The sequence below is a fragment of the Elaeis guineensis genome, chromosome 7 (genome assembly GCF_000442705.2).
Source record: "Elaeis guineensis isolate ETL-2024a chromosome 7, EG11, whole genome shotgun sequence".
In the NCBI taxonomy this organism is placed as follows: domain Eukaryota; kingdom Viridiplantae; phylum Streptophyta; class Magnoliopsida; order Arecales; family Arecaceae; genus Elaeis; species Elaeis guineensis.
Window position 1 is genome coordinate 87,601,500 of NC_025999.2, and position 27,505 is coordinate 87,629,004.

At 39.2% G+C, this 27,505-nt stretch overlaps 1 protein-coding gene across 1 annotated transcript; it reads left to right on the forward strand.

Moving 5' to 3' along the window:
- Positions 1–425: 425 nt before the first annotated feature.
- Positions 426–15,917, forward strand: LOC105048723 (uncharacterized membrane protein At4g09580). The gene is made up of 4 exons (XM_010928143.4): positions 426–894; positions 3,641–3,911; positions 4,054–4,224; positions 15,545–15,917. The coding sequence occupies exons 1-4, from the start codon at positions 575–577 to the stop codon at positions 15,674–15,676; spliced, it is 894 nt and encodes a 297-aa protein (XP_010926445.2). The 5' UTR covers positions 426–574; the 3' UTR covers positions 15,677–15,917.
- The last annotated feature ends 11,588 nt before the right edge of the window (positions 15,918–27,505 follow it).

Here is a 27,505-nt window from a genome sequence, read left to right on the forward strand (position 1 = left end):
AAATGGATTACTAGTAAAGTAAAATTAACTCTTGCATTTTATATATCTCTACATGAATAAAGATGGGTTGAAAAATAGGTAATTTGTGTTGCAAAATATTAAAATAATATAAAAATAAAAATATTTATTTTTTATCAGATTTTTATTATTAATTATATAATTTAGATCAAATTAACTGTTTTATAAAATATATTATTTTTTTCCCAATTCCTCGACGTTACGTGTTCCCTTGATGCATCAATGACCAGAAACAGACAAGCAAGAACGAAGAACCGTAGGCGGCCATTTCGTCTTGGCTCTCTCCCAATTTCAACTTTTCTAATGACAAGAAAATAGGACCAAGCGCAAGCTGTCTTCCATAACTGTCACCTGCGTCCCCCCACCCACCGTATATTACACCCACCGTCTCGGCCCTCTCTTCCGCTTTCGTTTTAGGGCTTCGCCGCCGATGTGAACCCCCAATTCCGCTTCCCTGATCGAGCGCCGTTCCGTTGCCGGGATCGTTCGGGAGCTTTTCGGCGGATCCTTCGGGGATCTCGTCGCTCCCCATGCTGCTTGCGGCTTACCCCCTAGAATGAAACTGAGATCCCTTCCACCCATCGCCGCCTCCTGCTGCTCGTCCGCTCGCACCGTTGCCCTCGTCTCCATGGCTCCCCTCCGGGTCGCCGCCGTTCGGGACGTGGAGAGCACCCTCTCCGACGAGTCCCCACCCAAGAAGCCCGTCGGCGCCCGTGACACCAGGTTCCCGCTTAGCCAGTGGGAGGCCGCCGCCGCCGCCTCCATCTTCATGATCTTCGCTGTCGGCCTATTCTGCATCTACCTCACCATGCCGGAGGCCGACTACGATAAGATCTTCCGGCTGCCGCACAACCTCGCCGATCTTCGCGTCCTCAAGTGAGTTCCCGTTTTCCCCATTTCAGCTGAATGCAGGTCGCTTTGGTTTTTATTTGCTTTATTTGTTAATCCACTCCCCCTTTTTGGAATATATAATGATATTAAAGCAGAATTTTGAGCCCTGTTCGGCGATGAATTACATTGTCTACCTACGGATGTCCGATGATGTTGATGGACTGCTTTTGCCTGCATAAATGTCGTTGGTTTCCTTCTGTTATCAGATTTGATGGGGATAACAATTGGCTGTAGTGTTATTATGCATAACAAATAGCTATTACGGGGGCAAAATATTTTTTTCCCCATCTTGATTGAAAAAGAGAGAGTTTCTGGAGCATCCTGCTTCTAGCTGGCTGGAGAGATGGCTTCTCTGACCTTATCAATGTGTGCAATTCCAAAATCACTTTATCAAAGTTGACTAAGGGCCCTTTTGGCATTGCTTCTGTTTTCTCTTTTGTTTTCAAGAACCCAAGAAGACATTGAAATTGACTGAAGATGTATGTATAATGAAACCCTTTTTTTTAGAACTGTTTAGAACCGTTTGAGCTTTTGGTGGCAAAGATTTGTTGCTTTCAAAATTAAAGGGAAAATAAAAGCAAGGAATGACTCAATGACAGAAGTTCCATGCAAAAGCTATTTTCAACATCAATCTCCAGGTGGTATTTCATTTACTTGTGTGCAAATGAAAACACAAAAAAACAACAATACCAAACAGGCCCTAAGGTAATCTTCGCACACATCTCTGAGAGGCATTGTGTCTGTAAGTCCTCTTTTGTCTACCCTTCCCTGTGATACATACTTTGTGCCTGCTATTTACAGTTCAAACCTGATGTCTTGGTGTGCTATGCTTGCATATCCAGACACTTGCTGAGCATTTTTGCCATCGTACATATCAAAAGACTGGAGGCAGTTTTCTGCTTGCTCTTCCACTCATTCATGGATATTTTAAAAATAAGAAATCAAGTTTGGCTGTCATGCCAACACCTGTAGATGCAGAGGCAACTAGGCAAGGTATCTGTGAAGAAAATTACTAACTAGAGCACAGCCATGAAGAGTTCTGATCATGCAACTTAGTTCCATTAGAAAGTGGAGTACATTTTCAGGAGATTACATCATAAATAATATTTAGCTTGCAATTTCTGTGTGTTAGATGATTGCGGGTGCTTTCACATTCAATCCTATGATCCAGCTATAGATGTGTGATAAGTTAGGTTTTATATCATCTAAATAAACATATTCAACCTTCTAAGTTTTTATTGGCTTAACTTGGGGAAGTTTATCTTAGACATAGTTTATGAGTTTGTGTATAGTTTGTTCATTTATGTATTTTTCCTTAGTACTTATCATGTTCATTTTAAGGAAAAATAGTCTAGTATTGAAGGGTTTTTGGATTGGGAGACATCATATTGGGGTAATTCTTAAGGTATGGAGATGCATCATTTCATTTGGAATATCTGTAGGGACCTACTGTGTGAATAGTTAGGTTTGATAGGGTTGATGATAGGAAACCATGTTCTTACACTATTCTTTGTTTTCAAAAGTGGGTTATTTTCAACCCTTAATTTATAGATGATTGTTTTTATTCCTGTTTCACACAAATTTCTGAAGTAAATAAAGGAATATATGAGATGAGGTTGAGCAGCTTATAATAGATACATATAGCACATGCCTAAAAGAGTTGAGAAACAAAACAAATACAAAGACAGGAAGAAAGCGACAGAGTGGACAACAAGGAAAGCTCATGCATGAGTTTGCATTCTCTCCCGGGATTATGGATAGAAATACCATTCGCTTTTATCATTGGTCCTTAGAGACAACAACCACCTAGAAGTTGACCAGGTGATGCGATATGAGAAGAGCGAAGGGAGAATTTTATTGGTATCAAAAAGTAAAATCTTAGGCCTCTAGCTATCATTCAGTCCTAGCAATCTTCCTTATGAGCTTTAGGAATCCATCTCATAGTTCTCTGTTTTCAGGGGGTTAATTATAAGTTCTTAAACTTTCCGGGACCTCCCTCCCCTACTCTTTCTTTGTTTTTTCTCTTAAGAAAATAAGTGGCTGATCTCTTCTGCATAGGTGTGGATACAAGGGTTTGTCTGATTGCCTTTTATGCTGAAAAAATAAGATAAAGGGAGAAAGAAGAGAAGTGATAAAAGAAAGGAAAAAAGAGAGAGTATCAAGAAAAGAGACTCATAGTTCCATCTAGCTGACACAGCTCTCCATCTTGTGGCCAGAGATCTGCGGTTCCAATTATCATATACACCACCAGATAACACCATGATTACCCTTAGAACTTGCTTGTGTTTTTCTCATGTGGTTGCATTTTTTTCACTGAGGGTGCACATCTAAAGGGCTTTTTATGTTAAAAGTAATGCAAAGTGCCCTGAAATGCACGGCAACAGCTCTGTATGCAGCCTGATCAACTCTTTATATGTGTGCTTTCTGTGCTTCACTCTTTTCAGTCAAAAAAAAACATATGCAGAATGGAGGTTTTGAAGCTAGGTTACTTAAAGCTCTTTTTTTTTTTAGACGGCAAGCATGACAAGTAATTTCATATTGGTTGTATTCTGTAGCATGCTCTAGTCTTGAATTATTCTTTATTATTTATCTCTTCTGCTTCAGATTGATATGAGAATGTGAGATACTTTCGCTACATCATCTATTACAGTGTTCCTTTTTAAAATATTGTCCGCTAGCACATTTATAATGATGAGAACTATTTTTAATTTTTGGTGAGTCTCTTATGCAGGGATAATATTGCTGTGTATGCAAGAGACTGTCAAGCAAAATTTATGCTAGGGTACTGTGCAACATACATCTTCATGCAGACATTTATGATTCCGGGCACTATATTCATGTCATTGCTGGCTGGAGCTCTTTTTGGGGTCGTCAAGGGTGTTGTTTTGGTCGTTTTTACTGCCACTTCTGGTGCATCCTCCTGCTATTTTCTTTCCAAGTTGATTGGAAGGCCTCTGGTTAGCTGGTTGTGGCCTGAAAAGTTGAGATTCTTTCAGGCAGAGGTATATCTTAAATGTGGTCCATGAAGCATTTCTCTGTTAAATCTCCTTTAGGGAATTTATTTTATTAAACCTAGCTTACATCTCCCATTTGATGGATTAGTCATCATTTCATGTCTCAGATTATGTGCTCCTTTAAATGCAGGTAGCAAAACGCAGAGACAAGCTGTTAAATTATATGCTTTTTCTGAGGATAACTCCATCATTGCCTAACACATTTATAAATGTGGCATCTCCAATTGTGGACATACCTTTCCATGTTTTTTTTCTTGCAACATTGGTTGGTCTTATTCCAGCATCTTACATCACTGTCAGAGTGAGTTTCTTCTAGCTACTGTATTATCATCCTTTCAGCCTTCTTGATATCCTTGATTTTTTTTTTTTAAAAATTTAAAGATAGTGATTTGTTAGTTTTGATGGCAAAGTATCGGATTAAGATTCAGATTGCTTCTATTCTTTGTACCAGTTTGCATCAAAATTATTTTTTTCTTTTCAAAAAATCATTTACTGCAGTCAGGCCTGGATGCAATGCATCTTTTGTGGTTTGCCTACCAATTTTAAAAATTGAAATATTAATATTTATATTTCATTCGAGTTCTGAGCAACTGAAACAAGGTGTTGTGACACCCTGTGTATGTATTTACTATTTAGTTATTCCAATAATCTACCCATTCCTGGAACAAGAGGTTTTGTCTAGTTACTTGACCAACAAAAATAACCTATTCAAAATAACCACAACTTTTATTTGTTTTTATCTCTTTTATGTAGGGCTGGAAAATGGCTGGGCTGGCAGGGCCAGCAGGGCCATGCCCCTAGCTAAGCGTGTCTCAAATTTTTTTTTTTGGGGGCTTCGGACCGGGTTTAGGCCTGAAAACATTTGGAAAATCCAGGCCTGCCCTTGACCTGAACCTGATTGGGCTGGCCTGAATTTGCCATTTGGGCCAAAATTGGACCGGCCCAAATTTGTGGACATGAACTCTCATCCGCCAATTGTTCATTTAAGACCTACTTTGTGTTATATACTGTCCAAAACTCATGCTCGACCCATAAATTAAGAAGCTAGGACCTGCTCAAGAATAAGCCACAACTCTGCTATTAAGAAGGAGGCCGAAATAAATAAATATTTCAAGTATTTGGATGACATAACATGGTTATGACTCCACTTTGCCTAGCCACGACACCATCTGCATCTGTTCTTTGTTGCCTCTTAAAAAAACCATGAAGACACTGTACAAACCAACACTATTTTAGGAACCAACAGCACAAGTGTCTTGGCATTTGCTAGTTGGGCTCTGGTTTTTTCATCATCATTTGTTAATGCTATTCGTGCATGCACCAGTGAAGATCTTTTGCGCAATCCTAGCCAAAATTAAGGATAATTAAGCAAACATATATAATTTACTTATCTTCCCATTTACTATCATGCATGAAAGCAGCCTTAGTCCATAGCCCAGACGAACAAAAGACATAAATATATTGGCTGTATTTCTAAAACATAAGCACCACAGTTACATTATGTCATTGCTCAATGAAAAAATAGGAAAAAACCATTCTGTTGCCTATGATGAGGCCAATCAATCTGCTGCTACTTATCAAACACCATGTAATGATAACAGTGTCACATATATGGAAACAAATCAATTCAATCAGCAATGTTTGATTAGTGCATTGATGCAAAGTATTCTTTTGCTTATATCAAGGCTAATCAGTCAGCACCTACTTCTTAAATCTCAAACACCATATGACAACAACAGTATCACACTGCATATATAGAAAGAAGTCAATTCTAAAAGCATTGTTTGACTAGTATTTTAGTGGGAAACATTCCATTGCTTATACAAAGTCTGAATGATCAACAACTTCTTTTCAAACACCATGTGAGAATAATAGTATAGAGAGAAATCAGTTCTAACTTCATAACTTTCTAACTTCATAACTTTACTAGTACTTTAACTGGAACTAAACTTTCCAATAAGCATCCATGTGGAATCAATCTTGGTAGAGGGAAGAGAGAAATTGTTCCCTCTTCACTCATTCATTGTTGTGACAACCTACATTTTGAATAAAACAAATAATTAGAATATGAAGAAAATTAAATATGTAAACTTGTAACTTGATATGAATAAAAAAAATTATAAAGACGATGACTAAATTATCAAGATATATCCTGAGATAGATTCCAGCTTCTAGTTCATCACCATACAATAAACAAAGAAAAAGAATAAAGGAATTCAAGATCAGATAATGAAACATAGCAAAATCTAGAAGCAGGAAAGCATAAATAATTTGACAATGCACCGATTATATTCAAGGCTTAGAGTGTGAATGTTACATCAAGCAGCTATGACAACCATAATTTTTAACAAAGATCATGCTAACGTATACTTTTGTATGTGCATCCACCTAAGAAATGTCATAGTATTTAGTGACATGAACTGAATCCAGTGCCCACTTCCCTGTGAGTATTTCACAACCCGAAATGAGCTGCTGGTTTCCTAAATATGGAACTGATAGTGTACTGCTCTAAAGCAGACTTCTAGGAGCCCAATGTTGTGGAATCATGTAGTCTTGTAAATTATACAGGCAAGGAAGTCCGCAAAATTTCTGGAAATACAATAAGAACTCAAAAGATGAAAGTCCAAGGTTGCAACCAGTGGTAAGGTGGCAAGTCTGGTTTCCTATTTATTATTGATTTTCATATGCTACAGAAGATGGTTTTACCTAAAGTCCCAGCCCTTCATTGCCAGCAATATGATTTCCAAAGTTTCCAATATAAGTTAATTGCTAATCAGAAATATGGTTAGTTAAACAATGAGTGGATATGGTCAGTTCTTTGTAACTCCTCCAATTAGAAAGATGCCCTTCTATGCTGGCCAACAGATAAAATTACATCATGTCTAGAGGGGAAATCACTATGAGTTAGATGGCTCTAATTAACATACAATATAATGGATCCCTGAAGTTAACACATAGTGTCCTTTTTATCTTTTGATATGCAGGAGCAGGAGGGGCAAAAGCAAAGCTCCACCTTTTTGGTTTGGGTGAAGGCCAGAATCAAACCAAGTTCTCTAGTAACAAATAGGATTAAAGACCCAATCCACCATTAACATTGCATATTAACAATAAAATTAAAAGAAACACAAGTTTAGAACCCACATAGAACTCCAGCTATTGCACTTAATCTAATGCAAGGTAGATATATTGCAATCGAAATCACTGCAATGAAAGGATAAAATCGAGATATCACATCATGACTTACTCAAATGCAATGAAACCCTAGAAATGTCAATGGGTGGGAAGACTTGGAAGAACTTAGCAAAAGAGAAGTCGAGGATGGTCATAGGCTAGTGATGTAGTGGCAAGCTAAGGGTCTCAAAATCTCCTTTATGATCAACCAAGTTTCAAGTTCCAAGTTGTAAGAAGTCAATCCTTGAAGAATGTAGTGGCAAGCCAAGGGTCTCAAAATCTCATTTATAGTCAACCAAGTTCCAAGAAGACAATCTTTGAAAAAGAAGTCAAATCAAGAACCAAAAGACGTCTTGAGGACTGAGACATCAACATCGAAAGTTTCTCTTTATTTAAATTTCTATTTCTAATTTTATGAGTCATTAAGAGTGTGCTGTTTAGACTATAAAAGCCCTAGTACTAGAATAAGATGGGCAGACTTGAATTAACTATCTTTAAAAAAAAAAAATCTGATACAGTTTGTATCTTGTTATCCTTTTACTTGTGAAGTGGAATACGGCACCCTTCGAGTTTCATCTATCCTTTTGTTTCCTCCCTCATCATTTGGTATCAGAGCCTGGCTACGCTCTTGGCCTTTTTATTTCTTTTCCCATTGCCGCAAGGGGAAGAAGAGGTGGACGTGGCAGAGGTGACCCTATAAGGGAGAATGTGGATGATGAACGTGATGCTGAGATTCGGGAGCTTCGAAGACAAGTTGAGGAGTTGACCTTACGTCTTAAAAGTCAGGAAGCTAGAAGTGAACGAAGTTCTAGTCGTGGCTATTCCAGTGATGATTCAGACCAAGTGAATCCTTTTGCCAATTGGCGAACTCGAAATTTATATGAGAAGTTCGCATGAGATGACTCCATTAAGATTGATTTGCCAGAATTTCATGGCCGTTTACAACCAGAAGAATTTCTGGATTGGTTGAGTGCCATAGAGAAATTCTTAGAGTATAAAGACATCCCCGATGATCAAAAGGTGAAGCTTGTTGCGACAAAGCTTCGAGGCTATGCATCCACATGGTGGGATAAGGTGCAAGAGATGAGATTGCGAAAAGGAAAGTCTGAGATTGCTTCTTAGGAGAAGATGAAGGCAAGGTTACGTGAGAATTTCTTTCCTTCAAATTTTGCTCAGACTATTTTTATGCAATTCAGCAGTTTGCAGCAAGGCAACAGGAGTGTTACTGATTATACAGAAGAATTCTATAAGTTGATGGCCAGGTACAATATACAAGAAACAGAAGATCAACTTGTGGCCAGATATGTTAGTGGGCTGAAGTTACCTATTAGAGATGAAGTGGAGTTGCAACAGATATGGAGTTTGAATGATGTTTACTAATTAGCTCTGAAGATCGAGACAAAACTCTCTAGACATGGAGCAAGGAAGTATGCAGATGTTCAGAGCTTTTATCTCTCAAAAGTTGAATCTTCCAGCAAGAATGGTTCAAAGAAAGGAGGTAGTGGTTCAATTCTAAATAGCCAAGTTAAGGGCAAGTCCATTATTTGTTTCACATATGGTCAATTTGGTCATTATATGAATGAGTGTCCAAAAAGCAAAAATGATGCTCGTGCGAATTTTGTGAATGAAGAAGAAGAACAGCAAGCTAAAGATGTCAAGCCAAAGTATGATGATGATGCTGAACAAGAACGAGAGGAGATTGAACCAGAAGATGGAGAATGCTTGGTGATTCAAAAGGTTCTTGCAGCCCCAAAACAAAATAATGAACAAGATTGGTTGCGATATAACATCTTCAAAATCAGGTGTAGGGCCAATGGGAGAGTATGTTCCATAGTCATTGATGGAGGCAGCTTTGGGAACTTTGTTTCTCAAGAGATAGTAGACAAGCTCAAACTCAACACTGTGCCACATCCTTATCCATATTCTGTCTCATGGACGAAGAATGACAATGAAGTAAAAATTGATAAGAAATGTCTTGTTTTATTTTCTATGGGTAAAAATTATCATGATGAAGTTTGGTGTGGTATTGCTCCTATGGATATTGGACATATACTCTTGGGTAGACCTTGGCAATATGACAAGGGTGCGATGCATGATGGCAGGAAGAAAACATACATTCATTATTGGAAAAATTGAAATTGTTCTTCTACCATGTAAAAACATATGTGTTCCCAAACCTTGTATAAAAGGGGAGGGAAATGCTTTACTTACCTTGTCATAGTTTGAGAAAGAGACCACCCATAATGAGGAGATTTATGTTTTGGTGGCTAAAGAGCAGACAGCCAATGGAAGTTCCAAAAAAAGTTTAGATTCTCTTAGAAGAATTTGGTGATATCATCCTAGATGAGCTACCTAGTGGTCTTCCTCCATTGAGGGATATCCAACATCAAATTGATCTGGTTTCAGGGTCTGCTCTGCCCGATAAAGCTCATTACCGGATGAGTTCAAAGGAGCACAAAGAACTTCATCATCAGGTGCAGGACCTCTTGAACAGAGGCTACATCAAGGAAAGTTTGAGTCCAGTTGTTGTTCCTGCCCTTTTAGCTCCAGAAAAAGATGGTTCTTGGCGTATGTGTGTTGACAGCCGAGCACTTAATTGAATCACCATCAAGTATAAATTTTCAATTCCAAGAATTGATGATATGTTCGACATGCTTACTGGTGCACAAGTGTTTTCAAAAATTGATCTTAGAAGTGGCTATCACCAAATTCGAATCAAGCCTGGTGATGAATGGAAGACGGCGTTTAAGATACGTGGAGGGTTGTTTGAGTGGCTTGTTATGCCGTTTGGTCTATCCATTGCTTCCAGTACCTTCATGAGGGTAATGAATTAAGCTCTTAGCTCTTTCATTGGACAGTTTGTTATTGTTTATTTTGATGATATTCTTGTTTATGGTCAAAATTCATCTGACCATATTGAGCATTTGAGAGCTGTTCTTACGACTTTGAGGAGAGAAAAGCTTTATGTGAACCTCAAAAAGTGTTCATTCTTGATCACTCGTCTCATTTTTCTAGGTTTTGTTCTAACTCCTGTAGGTGTGATGATGGATGAAGAAAGATTAAAGCTGTTCAGGATGGTCTATTCCAAAGAATATACAATAAGTGAGGAGTTTTCATGGATTGGTTTCATTCTATCGTCGATTCATTAAGGACTTCAGCACCATTGCCGCACCTTTGACTGATTGTCTCAAAAGAGAATTCAAATGGACAGAGGAGGCGGAGAAAAGCTTTAATCTTGTTAAAAAGAAGCTGTCCATAGCATCAATACTTATACTTCCAAATTTTGAGAAGATTTTCGAAGTTGATTGTGATGCTTCTTATGTTGGAATTGGTGGAATCTTTAGTCAAGAAGGTCATCCAATCATCTTCTACAGTGAAAAGCTAAATGAGACAAGGAAGAAGTATTCTACTTATGATGTTGAGCTTTATGCTATTGTTCAAGCTCTTCATCATTGGAGGCCGTATCTCATTCAAAGAGAGTTTATTCTTAACTCTGATCATGAGGCTCTCAAATATGTTAATTCTCAAGCAAAGCTAAATAGAAAGCATGCTAGCTGGATCTCTTTTTTGCAAGAATATACTTTTATGTTGAGGCATAAGAGTGGAAGGCTGAATAAAGTCGCTGATGCTTTAAGCAGGAGGATTTCTCTCTTAAACACAATGACTGTGCAGTTGGAAGGAGTTGGGTTCATATGAGAATGGTATGCAGAGGATCTTGATTTCAAAGAAATTTATCAAAAGTGCAAAGAAGACAGATATGAAGATTATTTATTCCATGATGATTTTCTGTTCAAGGAAACGTGTTTGTGCGTTCCAAGATGTTCTTATTAAGGAGCTCTATTGTGGCAGACTTGGTGGCCATCTTGGTAGAGATAAAACTCTTTTGCTGGTTAAAGAAAAGTATTTTTGACCAAATCTTTATCGTGATGTTGCACAATTTGTGAAGAGGTGCCATATTTGTCAAACTTGCAAAGGCCAAAGTCAGAATTCAGGTGCTTATATGCCATTGCCTATTCCTAATGCTGCTTGGGAGGATATTAGTATGGATTTTGTGGTTGGTTTGCGAAAGACTTAAAGAAACATTGATTCTATTTTTGTAGTGGTTGATCGGTTTTTCAAAATGGCTCACTTCATTCCTTGCAAGAAGACAATGGATGCTTCCTATATTGCTGATCTTTATTTCAAAGAATTAGTTAGATTCCATGGTTTTCCTAAGTCTATTACTTCTGATTGTGATACAAAATTTTTTAATTATTTTTGGAGGAGCTTGTGGAAAAAAATTGGCACTAAATTGTTCTATAGTAGTGCTTATCATCCTCAAACCGATGGGCAAACGGAGGTGGTTAATAGAACTTTGGAGAATTTGCTTCGAAGTCTTGCTTCAAAGAGGCCAAAGTAGTGGGATTTGGTTCTTTTTAGAGCTGAGTTTGCTTATAATTCAGCTGTGAATCAGTCTACAGGAAAAAATCTTTTTGAAATTGTTAATGGATGAATTTCTACCTATTATCTTGATCTTGTTAGTACTCCTATTTGTTGTAAAAAGGCTGATGATTTTATTACCACTATGACAAGAATTCATGAAGAGGTGAGGAAGAAGCTTGAGGAAAGTAACAAGTCTTGCAGAGAAGCAGCTGATGTTCATAGAAAAATTCAAATTTTCAAAAAAGATGATCTTGTATGGGTTTATCTTAGGAAGGAGAGGTTTTTTGCTCAAATTTTCAAAGAAGGTGATCTTGTATGGGTTTATCTTAGGAAAGAGAGGTTTTTTGCTGGTATATACAACAAGCTCAAAAAGAAGAAGATTGGCCCTTGTAAGATTTTGAAGAAGATCAACGACAATGCATACAAGGTTGAGTTGCCAGCACACATACAAACCCATTCAACCTTCAATGTTCGTGATTTATCTATTTACCATGGTGAAAACGATTCTGAACTCGTGGACGAGTTTTTTTCACCTAGTGAGGATGATGTAGCGGCAAACCAAGGGTCTCAAAATCTCATTTATGGTCAACCAAGTTCCTAGTTCTAAGAAGTCAATCCTTGAAGAATGTAGTGGCAAGCTAAGCGTTTCAAAATCTCATTTATAGTCAACCAAGTTTCAAGAAGACAATTCTTGAAGAAGTCAAATCAAGAACCAAGAGACATCTTGAGGATTGAGAAATCAATATCAAAAGTTTTTCTTTATTTAAATTTTTATTTCTAATTTTTTGAGTCATTGAGAGTGTGCTGTTTAGACTATAAAAGTCCTAGTACTAGAATAAGATAGGCAGACTTGAATTAACTATCTTAAAAAAAAGACAATATCTGATACAGTTTGTATCTTGTTATCCTTTTACTTGTAAAGTGGAATACAACACCCTTCGAGTTTCATCTATCCTTTTGTTTCCTCCCCCATCAGCCAGGGCAAGAGAGGAAGCCAAGAATCCTTTGTACCTGTATGGAAACTTTGTTGATCGATGAGAGGAGTGTTGCATGACTCACATCTACTTGCTTTGATCGGAGAATGGCGATTGGCAACTGGCGACCGACAATGGCAACAATTTGAAGGGCTGGAGCTCACTCACGAGATTGAAGGCGAAGAGGATGGAGAGGTGGTGGGGTTGGAGAATGGGAGAAGAAACCCAAGTGGAGCTGTGGTGTGGTGGGGAGACATGAGACTTCATTCAAATTAAGGGTCTAGCCTTCGAGTGATGGGAGATTAGTGATTAGCAGATTAGGGGTTCAGGGTGGAGCTTGTGAATTAGTCAAGCCACATAATGTAAAATGGTCAAAGGCGAATTGAGCAAGGATTCAAGTGCTAGTGGGGCATTCTTTGAGACACTAGGATGGGGTACCATTTTATGTATCAAAATAGGACCGTCCTACCATTGTTTTTTCAGCATCCTGATTGGCACGTTTTGGGGCATCGTCTGTCCCCCAAGTGTTGAGACAGGATAGGATAACGGCATGTCTTGTTCCGTAGAAAAATCATGACAACCTCGTCCTATAGGATTTAAAACCTTGGGATTGAGGACTGAGCCTATTTGGGGAGTGAGACTTGGCTGGGTTCGAGCTCTGTTTTGGTCTTGTGCAAACTTGGGCTCGGGCCAAGCCTAAGCCAAGACAATGATTTACCCAAGCCCGGCCTAGAAAATACATGGGCTCTACATTTAAGCTCAAATGCAATCTGAACACTTTCAAGTTTAGCTTGTAGCTCGACGTAGAGTCAGCCTACTCTTCTGGGCTTCGAGCCAGTCTAGGCCCATTTCCAGCCCTATTTTTATGTATATTTGTGTTGGTGTTCATGCACATGCTTATGCTCGTGTGTGCATGTGCTTGTGTTTAAATCTAAGATAGACATGTAAGTGCATGTTCTAAGGGCAAGGCTTGTTGATTTTGGTTAAGGCTCATTAATGTTGCATGTTTGAATGTAATACCCAACATGCTTCTGGTAAAAGGAGAAATGGCTTGTGAATTGACTGCAATTGGGCATTGGCATTTAGATATCATGAGAAAAATAGAAACATGATTGGTGTCATTTGTGTGTTCTCATAGTAGCTTGTTATCTCTGCTAATGTATTCTACACCCTTTTTTGACTCATTTTGACGCATATGAATGTTTCTCTTAAATCTTGAATATGCACGGCATGTTTACCTTCTGCATATACAAACAGGTTGCTTAGTCATCACTGGCCAGTATTTCAGTCCTTGTCATGTCATACAATTAACAGTTTTAGAGGCATCTTGACTGGGGTAATAAGTGAAAATATGAAAAAATTTGGCATTATTATGGTGCTTATTCCAGTGATAATGGATAAGAATTGTAGGAACTTTTTTTTTTTTGCTGGTATTTTTATATATGCCAATAATTTTTTAGGATCACTGTGTTTATGTTAGAATGCCTAGAAATGGAGGCTATTTTCTAGTTTAGGCAAAATAATGGAAACATTTGGAGAGGCGATTACCTAAAGACTCTACATATGGTATTCACTGAACAAAAATAATGCATATAATCAATCACAATGAGAAGTAACTCTACGAAATGTAGGAAGAAAAATGTACTTAATGATTATTCAGAAATTTGTTTAGGGCATATATGGAGGAGAATGACAAGCTGTTTATGGTAATTGTAGGCTAAACACCACCATTCTTTTTCTGATGTATTACAAGGATAAGGCAATTAGTTAGCCTATTAAAATCAGAAGAAAATATCAAACTAGAAGTGGGTTCTTTGTGCAATCACCTTCTTGATATTGACCATAATAGCCTTTATAATATGATTTGCTTGGAGTTAACTAGGGCCGCCTTTTAAGCTGTAACTACTTAGACCTCTAATTCTCATCTTGTCATGAAAAAGGAGGTCAAAAGGAAAGGACGCAGAGGAGAGTGCCCTTCATATCAGTCATTTTTAGTCCCAGGTCTTTTGAAGTAAATATAGCATATGAACAAATTATTATGTGCTTCAATCAAACTTTTGTGCTACATGATCTTATTTTGCATAAAAGTATGTCTATCAGAAAGATATTTCAACATTATCATAATTGTATGGTAAAATTGCTAAACAATGTGCTGATTCTATTTTAGTTTTATATTTAAAATGAAGAAAATATCTGTTATATGTATATTTTTTTTTTTTTTAATACACGTATTGTTTTCTTTTGGTGAAAATCTTGGAAAATGTGAGAAGATTTTCAAATGCCTTGGAGAGATTTGTTACCATAGGCTCTCCTGTTTAAGGCTTTGTCTGCAGCCCAGTTTGATTGACTGGGCACTGCAGGCATAAACAGCCAAGACAGCCATGTGGATCTTCTTTTTTTGAACTACATTGCAATATTTTTTGAAATTGGTCAAACTGAATTCTTGAGTTTTTTCTTTCGCTGCTAATTTTAGGTGAATTCTATCTTTCACTTGATTCAGGCTTTTTGTTAGTTTAATTCCTCTCGTGAGCCCTTAAAACTTTATCCCAATGCCTTTTTCATATGACTGTGACTGGTTTAGGTTTTATTCTTATAATTCTTGGTATTCCTCTATTGCTCCATTGATGGTGAGGTTATGCACTCTCAATGATGACACACCGTCTATGCCACACTGATACATACAAAATGTGTTCATATACAAAAGATTTTCCTGGACCTTCTTTCTTCACTCTGAGCCTGTATGGTTGCTGTATGGAACTCTGGAATCAATCACTTGCAATTTCTTGAAATCTTGCAAATTCTATTTTATTGTAATTTATGTGGAGGCCGGGCTTCAATAGAGGCCCAAGATGCTTGATGAATAAAAAGAAAAGGTCTCGTTGGTGATTGCTTTTTCATACTTGTTGTTGCTACTCTGAAGGCCAGTCTTTATTTTTCTGCTCTATCGTGTAATTTTTACTGCCGTCGACCTTCAGTTACGTCAACATTCATCACATAAATGTTACTTTTGAACATTTCCCCGTCTAACCACACACAACTATTGTTAACCTGCAGGCTGGTCTTGCTCTTGGGGATTTAAAATCACTCAGAGATCTCTATGACTTTAAGACATTGGTAGTTCTGTTTTTTATTGGATCTATCTCCATATTACCAGCCGTCCTCAAGAGGAAGCGGACATATGAATGAGTCTTCCATGATCAATTTGCTCGGAGCCATTAGAACTCTGAAGAAAGGGAAAGTTGTGCAGAGTGATAGCGCATTTGTTTTTGTTTGGTTATATCTGTGGATGGCAGGCATTGGCGTATTTTCACATTTCATAATTTGTTTAATTAGATCACCAAAATTGGCACCTAAAAGGAAGCTATATTGCAGAACTGAAATGTAATCTTTTGACTGATAAAAGAAGGAATCAACTTTTTTTTTTTGACACTCTTCTAATGGATTAGCTTTGTTAGTTATAAGTGCAGTGTCTTGTAGACAAGTAAATATACAAATGTGAGGTTGCAACGGATCATCAACAACAACCACAACTATCTATTATTTTGATTTCCATAAACAGATCTGTTTAGATTCTCGATTAATTTGTCCAAAGATTCGGAGTCTGGTATTTGGTGTGGTTCCACCACATGCTGATTCTTGGTTGTGATTGGTGATACGATTCTTGATTTTTGGGTTGTACTTGGCAGCTGATTGATTACAAGTAGATCCCAACTCCCATCAGCTTCAGAACTGCTATGTTCAAGATACACTAGTGTACAGATAGAAGTTTTTTATGGGCCTGCCGAAGTCTTAGTAAGAAATATAATTCTCAGATTCTTATTATTATCAGAAGAAAATCGTGAGTGCAATTAAAGATTTAAATTTTTCTTGGATTTCAGATAGGAAACTTTGGAACTAAAATTATATAAAAGTACATACTATAACTGTGTATATCGAGCAAAGAAAGAAGGTAAAATTTAGAAAATTGATTTTCATATATTTCAATTATAATATCATGATAATATGGTACACTTATTAAAATATTATTTACTTTCTTTATAGTTTAAATAAAAATGTTATTAAAATTATTTAATAAATCGTGTTTTAATCATCTTTGCAGGTTTCTGAAGAACATTGATAGATATTGTGAGAAAACAAAAAATATTTGGTACGGTCGTTGGAATTGCTTCCTACTTCTCTCATGTTATCTCATAATTTCATTGTCTTGTCCACTCATTCCCATGTATGCATGCTGCTGCCCCCACTCTTTTTCTTTTTTTTCATGGAAATGCTAGCAGTCAGTCTGTCACCCTCTTAAAACTCTTGACATCCACATTTCTTTTGATTAAATGTCCAAGCACAATGCATCCAACAATTCCTACTTCCCTCCCTTTTGCCGAGATCTTCATAGGAAGTTTCAGCAGCCACCATTTGTACCAACAATTGTTGCTGATCTTCCATTCGAAGTGTCCAATCATCAAGCCCAAAACATGTTACAGCTTATATTTCGTAACATTTGCTGCAAGGAAAAATCACCGAGTATGTATTTCAAATGCCCTGTTCTATACTGCCGTCGCATGTCTAGAATCCAGGTGGGTCTCCATATCTATCGATTACTAAATTTTCTTTTTGATACATGCAGACGATCACACCACTTTGATATGAGAGCAGTACTAAGAAAGTTAGAATACAAAAATTTTCACAGAGTCGATAGAATACTGTCATCCTATCGTCAAGTCTAATCTCCAAAATACTGTGCAACAAAAGATATGATCCAATCTACTATGCTGTTCATCTCTCGATATATATACCGTACCACCACTACAGCTAGGGGGTGGCGCGCAGTCCAGATGTTGAAAAGAAGTGGATGGGCTTCTAGTTGCCTCTTACTGTCATGGATTCATCTAATGATGGTGGCAGAGTCACCCTCGACAAAAGTCCTCTCCGCCCGCAGCTTCTGCCTAGTAAAAATGATACTCGTCCAAATGGTATGAAGCTTAGCTTCCGAAACTAAAGACTCAAAAAGATGGAAACCTCCAGCTGCCAACAGCTTGGTATCTGAACCTCGGATAACAAACTCCACACCATCCCTTCCATCTCTAACACTGCCATCAAAGTTTATCTTAACAAATCTCGAAGAAGAGGGCTCTGCAGGAGCAGCAACGGTGTCCCAGTGAATGGGGGCATCAAGGGACGGGCTAGCAGTATTAAAATGATTGTACTCCACGGCCAAGCAGATCGCTCTCTCCAAAATCGTGTGTGTAGGAACCGCCTCACCCTCAAAGATCAAGCTGTTTTTGGAAAGTCAAATTTGGTAGGCGATGTAAACCAACCTACCCCCCAAGTGGAGGTCATCCTCTCAGCAGTGCTCCGATGGATCATACTCAAAAAAGATGCCAGCCAATAGTCCCCAGTCATCTCTCAAGGGTAGCCGTCCGTCCTCCTCCAAATCAGTCTGACCCTCAGATAGCATAGGATGGCGTGCTCTGTTGACTCATCCTCCAACCCGTAGATTGGGTAAGAAACTGGCAACTCCATGCCTCTATCTCTGAGCAGCATGCGCATCGAGAATCGGTCCCATGCAAGCCTCCAGAGAAAGAGTCACTCTGGGATGGATGGGTACTCTCCAAATCTAAGCAGCCTCGATCTTTTTGACAGTCACCAGCCTGCACATCTCAGAAAGGTCCCTCCAGAAAATTCTAGGGCAGTAAGATCGGCCTCACACCCTTAGATCCTGACTACGGTAAATAGGAATAGGACTGGCGAAGATCCGCTCAGCAAGTGGACCGTCAAATAATCTAGTGATCTCCTATACTCTCCAGCCTCTACCATATATATTGAGTAGGTCGCAGACACATAGATGATCATCCACCTCACTGATGATGTAGGTCAGCCATTGAAAAAATGAAAAGCTAGAGATCTAAGCATCCTGACTTATAATCATCAAAGTCCTATTCCCAATCAGTCATCTGACCTGAGCCAAAATAGCAGGCCCGCAAGCATAAATCTCCCTCTAGAGGAAAGAGCAACTATGGGGGGCCTTGACTTGGGACTCCTGGCTCCATGTCGCTGCGCCAAAAACTGTCTGGCTGGATAAGAAATCTGACGGTATGTCTGAAAATCATAGCCTCCCTCCTGTCTATCAGGAACTAAATCCCAGACCACCATCCCTCACAGGTTGGCAAAACTACCTCCCAGAATAGCAAGTGGATCCCATACCTGTCATTTCCCAAGCCCCACAGGAAATTTTGAAATCGTTCCTCTAGTCCTTTGAGATAGAAAATTGAGACAATCGTGTTGGCCAAAAAGTACACCAAGATGGAACTGAGCATTGATCTTGCAAGAGTCATCCTGCCCATCATGGAGAGGACGTTGGCTTGCCAATAGGCTTGGCAATGGGTCAGATCGGGTGTAGATTTAGATCAACCTGAATCCAACTCGATACCCCAGTATTTTGATCCGAACTCGACTCGTGACCCGACGGGTCAACATTTTCTTTATCCATATCCTACCCGATTGGATATTGGGTTATTTGATCGGATACTCATCCCACTTAAACGAGAATTTTTAGATGAAAATAGAAGCATTGAATAATAGCCCACTACATTCTTCGACCCTTGAAGTCTTAACCAAGCCTAAATGCCATAAGATCCATATTTCATACAATCAGCCCACATTTGAACAATATATATACATAAGATGGGGTCGGATTTGGGTCGGGGTGGCCACTATCCGAATCCGATCCGATCCGAGATATAAATTTATTAGGTTTAGGTTGGATTGGATCAAAACCTGATCAACACATTGACCAACCCGACCCATTAGGGCCAGGTCGGGTCAGGATCCGTCTGGGTAGGATGTAATTGCCAAGCTACTTACCAACATTCGAGTCGATCTTGAATCCACTGCTCCAAAGGCCTACACTCAATCCCCTGGAGATGTCGATCGATGATAGAAACGTCCAGATACGTCAAGGTCTCGATCAATTTCAAGATTTCCAACTGCTCTCGAATCACCTACTTCACTTGGATCTTCGTCTTAGGGTAGAAGATGATCGCAGACTTTTGCAAGTTCACAAGTTGGCCTGACGTCCGACAGTAAGCCTCAATAATGGATGCAAAATGCCTCGCATTCCACATCGAGGCCTGTCCAATGAAGAGATAGTCATCTGCAAAGAGAAGATGCGAGAGTGGCTATGCCCCAGGGGCAGGCCTGTAGGGCTCCAACACCGACCTTTGGACCACTGCCATCAACGTCCAAGATAAAGCGTCAGCACACAAAATAAATAGGTAAAGGGAGAGTGGGCAACCTTGACGATGCCCGACGATCGAGTGAAAGAACTCCATCGGGGCATCATTAATTAGGATAGCAAAGTTAGGAGTCTCCACACAATTCATAGTCCAGTCAATCCATCTCTTCTTGAATCTGAACTCCCGAAAGGTCAACTTGAGTAACTACCAGCTCATCCGATCATTCACTCGCTTCATATCCAGCTTGATCATCATGAGGCTCTGGCGGATGGGAGCACGCTACATATCATGCATAAACTTCTGGGCAAGTAAGATATTGTCGGTGATGTTCTGACTGCTGACAAAAGCATCCTACTCCAGACAAATCAGGCAAGATATAATCAGCTTCAGACGACCGACCAAGATCCTGACATACACCGTATAAATAGTGGTACAGAGACTGATCAGTCTAAAATATCCTGGAGTTAATGCATCCTGTCAGTTTGGGATAAGGGTAATCCGCATCTTCTTCCACTCCTCCGGAATGCCCTTGAATTCGAAGACCATCTATACCACCTCCACCAACTCCTCCCTGACAATAGACCAATACTGGTGGAAAAAGAGTGGGGCGAAGCCATCCGATCCGCCTTGAGAGACCAAAGAGTCCTCCGCACTTCCTTAGCCAACACCAGATAGGTCAGAGCCTCATTCTCTAGATCAGAGATACGAGTCATGGGCTGGGTCTCTTGAAGGGACAGATCATTGCCCAAGGATACCGTCCAACGAGATCTGAAAAATTGAAATATCTATTCTCTAATCTCCTCATTATCATCCACAACTCTACCGCTGCTCTCTCTTAGCTGTCTGATATGGTTGACAGACCTTTTGATCAAAATAGACTGGTGAAAAAAATTTAATGTTTCAATCATCCTCCCTGATCCACTGCATCCTGAACTTCTGCCTCCACAGCATCTTTTGTTGACGCAACAAAGACTAGTGGACCAAGAGCTTATGATGAAGCTCTCTCTCAAATCAGGCTCCTGAACGCCCCTCTCCTGATCCTCCGTCAGCTGCAATGTTATAATGTCCGCCTCCACCCCCTCGAGGCATCTGAATATATCACCAACCTCCATACGGTTCCATCGCAGGAGCCTATGTCTAACTAACTCTAACCTCTGGATCACCTGGTACCTCACATCCCCATAGACCGACATCTACCACATCTCCCTAATTAGATCCTACGATCAAGGGTAAAAGGTCCAAAACTTCTCAAACCTGAATAGGGCCTTGGGCAAGCGAAGGCCATCTATTGAGATGAGAATCGGACAATGATCCGATGCAATCCTCGGAAGGTGCGAAACTTGGTGCTCTGAAAATCATTGGACCTACTCAATAGTGGCAAGCGTTCAATCAATCCTCTCTCAGACTCGAGCCATCCCCTGCCGGTTGTTGCACCAGGTGAATCTGGGACTCGAGTTGCTGAGGTTAATCAAACCCACATTACTGATGAAGTCTCTAAACTCTCTAGTCTCTAGAGTCAATGCCATCCCCAAATTGCCTACTTTCCCTCTTCTCATGGGATCCCACAATGTAATTAAAATATTCTATGGCAAGGAAAGGCAAGCCCTACAAGACCATTCTGGAGATCTCGAAACATAGCACCCTCCATTCCTATACTTGATGCTCGCATAGACTCCAAAAAGCAGCTAAGATCCATCTGTATAGTTCGAGATGATTAAGGCCACTTGCTGCTCGCATCTATGGAAAACATCTATCCTGATGGAGCCACAATGCCACATCACTAGGATACCCCGGGATAGTCCTCCAAACTCCACTGCATATGTGCTCCATGCCATCGAAATTCGACATCTAGCCCTGACTAGACTCGTTCCAGAAAGACAGACTTCAAGCATGACACAAACATCAGGACCATACTGCTGTACCAATCGATCAAAAGTCGATCGGAACGAGGGCTTCTCCATCTTTCGGATGTTTCAGATCAGCAATCTCATAGTGAAGACTCATAAGAAGTGGGGCCCATACTTATGTCCTTCTCATCTTGAGAGCCTACCTCAGTCCTAGGGGTGTAAAAAATTTTGTTCAAACCATCTCAACCGTCTAACCCGATCCGAATCGAATTAAATATGACGGTTTGACGGTTTAATTGATTTGATTCAGTTAAATAAAATAGAAAAATCGATATTTTGATTTGGTTATTGATTTATTAATTTATATGATCTGCTAAAATCGAACCGATAAACCAAAATTAAAATACCATCATTTTATATATTTATATATATTTATATTACATACTTCATATATTTATATTTACATTTATGTTATATGTTTATTCAAAGTTGGGTATATATTTTATATGAATTAAGAATTTGAAATATTGATTTGATTCTATTTCAATCCAACTTGAACCAAATTTAATTTGATTATGGAACATACGAAAGAATAAAAAATAGAAACCAAATCGATCAACCCATTTAAATCAAAAAGTCGTTTAAACTATTCAAAAATTTGAAAAAACTATATGAACAAATCGAACTGAAGAAATTGATTATATTTAATCAAATGTTTAATTTTAAGAATCTCTTAAACGTCAGTTCGGTTTGAAAAAATCATTCAAAATCGAATCAATTGAAGCATTTTCAACCTTATTCAATTCCATCAGCGTCGAATCCCTCTTTATCCCGAGAACCCGTTTCAGTCCCATTAGCTATCCAATCCATCGATTGCTAATCTTGATCGTTAAGGCTATGACCTTAGAAAAGCAACTAGTCTCGAAGTGCCGTGGCCTACCCTATACATCACAAAGAGATGAAGTCTGGATCCCGGTACCCATTGGTTACTAATCTTGGTCCTCTACCCATTGGTTACTAATCTTGGTCCTCAAGGCTTTTTTTTTTTTACTTTTTGGTAAGCTTGGTCCCCAAGGCTTTGACAACTACTAGAAGTCCAATTCCAGAAACCGTCGTTTGCTTTATCGGGTTACCTTATAAATCGTAAAGAAAGAAGGCTACTGGATGGAACGGAACTCGGCGAAGATGGCTGGCAGAGCTGGCTGCTGCGGAGGGGGTTGGTGCCGGGGCCACAACCCCGGCGGATGGGACTTCCGGTGGGGATCGGGCCACGTCGGAGGCGGCGGCCGACGAGGAGGGTGGCATGACTACTGTTGGGGTTTCGGCTCTGCGCCCCGACGCGACGCTGGTTTTGGCTTCGGAGCTGGATCAGTCGCCGGACCATCCGGAAACGGCGCCTACGGGTTCGGATGGAGCGCCAACTCCGTCAACGGCCATGGCGGTGGTTGGGGCGGCGCCGGCGGAAACGGAGGGTTTAGGTTCGCTTTCGGCCGCGGCGGAGGACGAGGAAGGGGCTGGAACGCGGGAGGGTGCGGATTTGGGGGCGCCGGTGGAGGTCGCGCTGGCGGAATGGGCTTCGCCGACCCTCCGTTGCGTGGCGATGGTGGAGCTCAACGAGAGTGAAATTTGAAAAGGATACGATCCCAGATGATGCTTACGTATGATGTTACTGTATGATGATAAATAAGTGCAATATGAATGGAAAATAAAGGGATCTTTAGCTATATATATCCAGAAAAAGGATCTTTATGTACGTATAATTAGCCCGGATGATCTTAATATTTATTTTTTTAATATTTATTTTTTTAAATATTAAAATTTACATTATATATATATATTATTATTTATTTATTTATTTATTTATTTTTTTGTATATGTCTATGTCCTGTCGTTAAGAACTTAGCTACTTAAAATTGAAATAGCTGAAATATTTTTAGTTAATAAATATATAAAAATAAATATTTATAGAAATATACATACAAATCCTTGCAGGAATATTTATGTAATTTTATAGATTTACATATAAAAAAATCTATAAAAGTTCCCTTCCTATTCTGATCAATGCTTCTTTTTCTTTTTTTTTTTAACTGATGAGCAGCTTTATTAGATGTAAAGAAGAGTAGTGATACAAAACAGAGTTATATACAGCCAAAAATAACTCAAAAGAACCAAAATTGTAACGAAGTCTACATAAAAGCCCACGGTAAAAGAAGAATAAAGGAAGCTGTAGATGACGTATGAAGAGTGTAAAAGACACTTGGACGGCAATAATTCGGCAAAATGCTGTAACGGTGAGATACTGTAGTGTTGGAGACTTTGCAGAAGCGTATACAGAAGATAAGCTTGCAATAAGCAGTGAGAAGCTGGAGAAAAAGGGCTGAAGAGTAATTGGCGCAACGGCGTTATGAAAACTGAGTAGGTTACTGACCGCGATTAGTGGAGACATTAATCATGCAATGATATATGGAATCTATAGTTCTTCATTACAGAGATGGTAACGATTCGGATATTGATAGGATTGTTCGATATCTATATATGTCTTATCTAAAAAAAAAAGCATATCTATATCCATTCTGTATCGATCTCGAGTCGGATCAGATTTGAAGAATGGATCAATTAGGCCAAGTATATCCGAATCGGTCTCCTCTTTTTTATTCCTCATTTTCACTACTATCCCATCTAGCCATTCGCAAACCCTACAAAATATCTTGCTTCCATCAAGAATAAGCACCGCCACAACTCGCACAAAATCACATATGCTTGGGAAGAAATCCTAATCGAAATCTAAAAACCCCTCGGATCTCACTCAGGTACTCTCCTTTCCGACATATCTCCGAAAAAGAGAATGAAATGAAAAGAAAAAGGAGCAAAAAGGAAAAAAATGATCAATCTATGTGGGAGAAGGTCTTACCTTTTAAATTTGTTCTATCTTTCCTTTGTTTTAGTTGATTTTTTTATATTTTTTCATGATGTTTCTTTTATTTTTCTCAGTCCTCAAGAGTCTCAGTTGGGTAGGAGGCTTGGACCGGCCAAATAGAGAAGCTTAGATGATGGCTAAAATTTTGTTAGAATCCCTTGCTGTCAGGCCACTGCCACCACTGTTAGGGCTGGAGGGAGTGGGGCCCACTAACTGTCGGGCTGCCATAGCCACCACTTGGGGTGGTCGGGTCATCGGGTGAGGGTTGGGGTGGAGGGTGGTTTAATGTAAATAAGAGAGAGAGAGAGAGAGAGAGAGAGAGAGGAGGGGGAGTGGGGACTCGTCAGCCGCTAGGCCACCGCAGTGGCGTAGCGCTGCTTGGGCAATGGGATGGCCGGTCATTGGGTGGGGGGCTGCAGGTTCTGATGTAATTATAAACACGAAGGAAAAAAAGATTTAAAAATTATATTTATTTAAATAAATGATATTATTGGAATGGAGCATACCATTATTTGTATCTGATCCAAACCTACTTCGAATATTTTTTTCTAAAATCCATACTCGGTTCATCTCTTAATCGGATCAGGTAAAATCCACTCAATTTAGGTCAGATCAGATATCCACCGGATTAGAAAAAATTGTCATTCCTACTTCATTGCAAACCAAGTTCACAGGAGAGGAGGAGTAGTTGCTATAAAAGAAATACCAAAGTGATGCAAAGCTCTCTTAAGATAATAGCACAGGTAAGAAATGCTTAACTACGTAATAAAATGATATTTTTATTTTTTTAATAAAATTTTTGAAATAAAACTCTTGGGTCCTCATTGCCTTTAAAGCTTGTTGATATATCTGCCTAAATTACTCAATACTCATTGGCTTATTATTTATTGCCATTGTTGGGTTCTTCCCATTCCACATCCCTTTATAATCATGATTGCATTTTCATTTCTATGGACTACTTACTATCACAATCCAATATCAAACTTTAATATTCAGTAGCTGCTGGCTCTGCTTCTCTAGGCTTTATTTTTTATTGCTTTGGTTGCTGCTCATTACTTTTCTACCTTGGATGTGCTGAGTAATGACTTTTGGTTAAAGTTTTCTATGCATTGTTTAAAGTCCATACCATCCCTGAGTCAATAATACTTTATACAGTTTTCCCTCCTTTTGCCGTAAATGTATGTCACTGGTGATGTTTTGGGATTCTTAGCGTACAGCCAAATGTTTTCTGCTCTGTTATCTTGGGATTATAGTCCACGGATTTTTGATTTCATTATATTTATATTTTTATATTTTGAATCAATAAAATGATATACTTTCTATCCCCCCTCAAAAAATGCTTTGCCTCCTGAGTCCCCGTAGAATTTGTGTAAGACATGAAGAAGCGGGCAATTTGCTAGCGTGACTTGGGAGTAAGGAGCATATCATCAGTGATGTCCAGGAAAGAAAGGACTAGGGCTTGGGGGTAAGAAATCCACTGACCTCCAATGGAGGTCAGAAATCCTGGTGGTCAACGTTAGACGAGTAAATGATTTGCAGCAAGGCAATGGGACGATTTAACTGATTGTTCTGCATGGGTGAATTCATTAGTCCAAGGGTTAGATCTCATGTACAAGTCCAGCTCGGGTTCTTCTACTCCTGCTGCTGCAAATGCCATCCAGTTCTCCATGTCAGGTTGGAACATGCTTGTTTCTTTTGTGGATTCGTGGAGCTGAGTCCACAATCGCAACGAATGGCGATCCTTTGCAGTGTTGCTACTCGCAAACTCTGCGTCAAAATCTACGTTTGGAGCAGGAGATTGGATGGCCTGATGGTTTGTTACTTGATAATAACTGGATACTCTTCTTGGTTCTTGTGCTAAGAGTTTCTCGAGCACGGATCCTCTATAATGCATCATGGTTGCCGTCCATCATAGGATGGATGGTCAGCCAACAACGTACAAATGGACACGAATCTGCATGCATGCAGCACACACCGCAGAGGAGCTGATTTGAGGTTTCTCTACTCATTCGAGAAAACCTTCTACTAAGATACTATTCTTCCTTATTTCATGGGAAGGTTGGGCTCAAAAGGATTATCAGGAGGGACTAAACAAAGTCTTTGTTGTGAAGAACTTTCTGGTCAATTTCATGGACTTCCTCTACGAAACAATTGGCTCTTTTTGGCTTAAGGTCAATATATCAACTATTCCATTAGAAAAAAAGAGAGAGGATAGGATATGGCTTAGTCTTCCTGAGGAAGACGGGATTCGAATACAAACTACCTTGCGAGGGAAGCTATGACCAAGCACTTGGAGCTATCTTAGAAATATTCCCTGTACTTGGTAGTGTATCACCGTGGTCCTGCCCTGTTCTTGCTGCTCGATTGCCAGATTGAGGAAATCTTGTTTCTTAGTAAGACGTGAAGACCCGACATTTGGATTTATGAACTTGAAAAATGAGAACAGTTTGTTGCAAAAGATCATAGTCAAGTTTGCAATTGTGCCTCACTTTACACAAAAATTGCAGGAGGATTTGGATTGTATCTTTCACATGAAAAAATAATTAATTATTTTTTATGATATTAACTGTTGAATCGTGCGTTGCATATTATTTTATGTGTTGGAGGAGAAAGAGAAGCAGGATACTTTAAAATTTATGCAATATTTACCCACCATGGAAGAAGTTTAACTTTTTTTTTTTTTGGACAATCCGAACGTGATGAAGAAGGGAAGATTTGTCAAATTATTCTTGATGTCTTAATCAGTTGAATTATTCTCCAAGTTAAATTAATCAAGAATTATTGAATGATTCATGATCATTTTGATTTCCCTGTATTCAGAATTTATTCGTGGAAGGCTCATTGTTCTTTACCGAAAAAAAAAAAAACTCATTGTTGACAAGTTAGTGATTCGAGCAGTTGAAGGCCAATCTCTTTACGACACGTTAAACTTCTATCACCAAGTTAGTAATCCAATCACCAGCCGGTTAACCAACATCCAGCGGAGGACAAGCGGTTGAAGGTGCCGAAGCGAAGAGGCGTC

What these genes read in the sequence shown, in the direction of transcription:
- LOC105048723 (XM_010928143.4), top strand. Translation starts at nt 575, where the DNA reads ATGAAACTGAGATCCCTTCCACCCATCGCCGCCTCCTGCTGCTCGTCC. An exon ending in TGAGATTCTTTCAGGCAGAG is followed by an intron (nt 3,912 to 4,053) that starts GTATATCTTAAA and finishes CTTTAAATGCAG; the next exon opens with GTAGCAAAACGCAGAGACAA. An exon ending in CATCTTACATCACTGTCAGA is followed by an intron (nt 4,225 to 15,544) that starts GTGAGTTTCTTC and finishes GTTAACCTGCAG; the next exon opens with GCTGGTCTTGCTCTTGGGGA.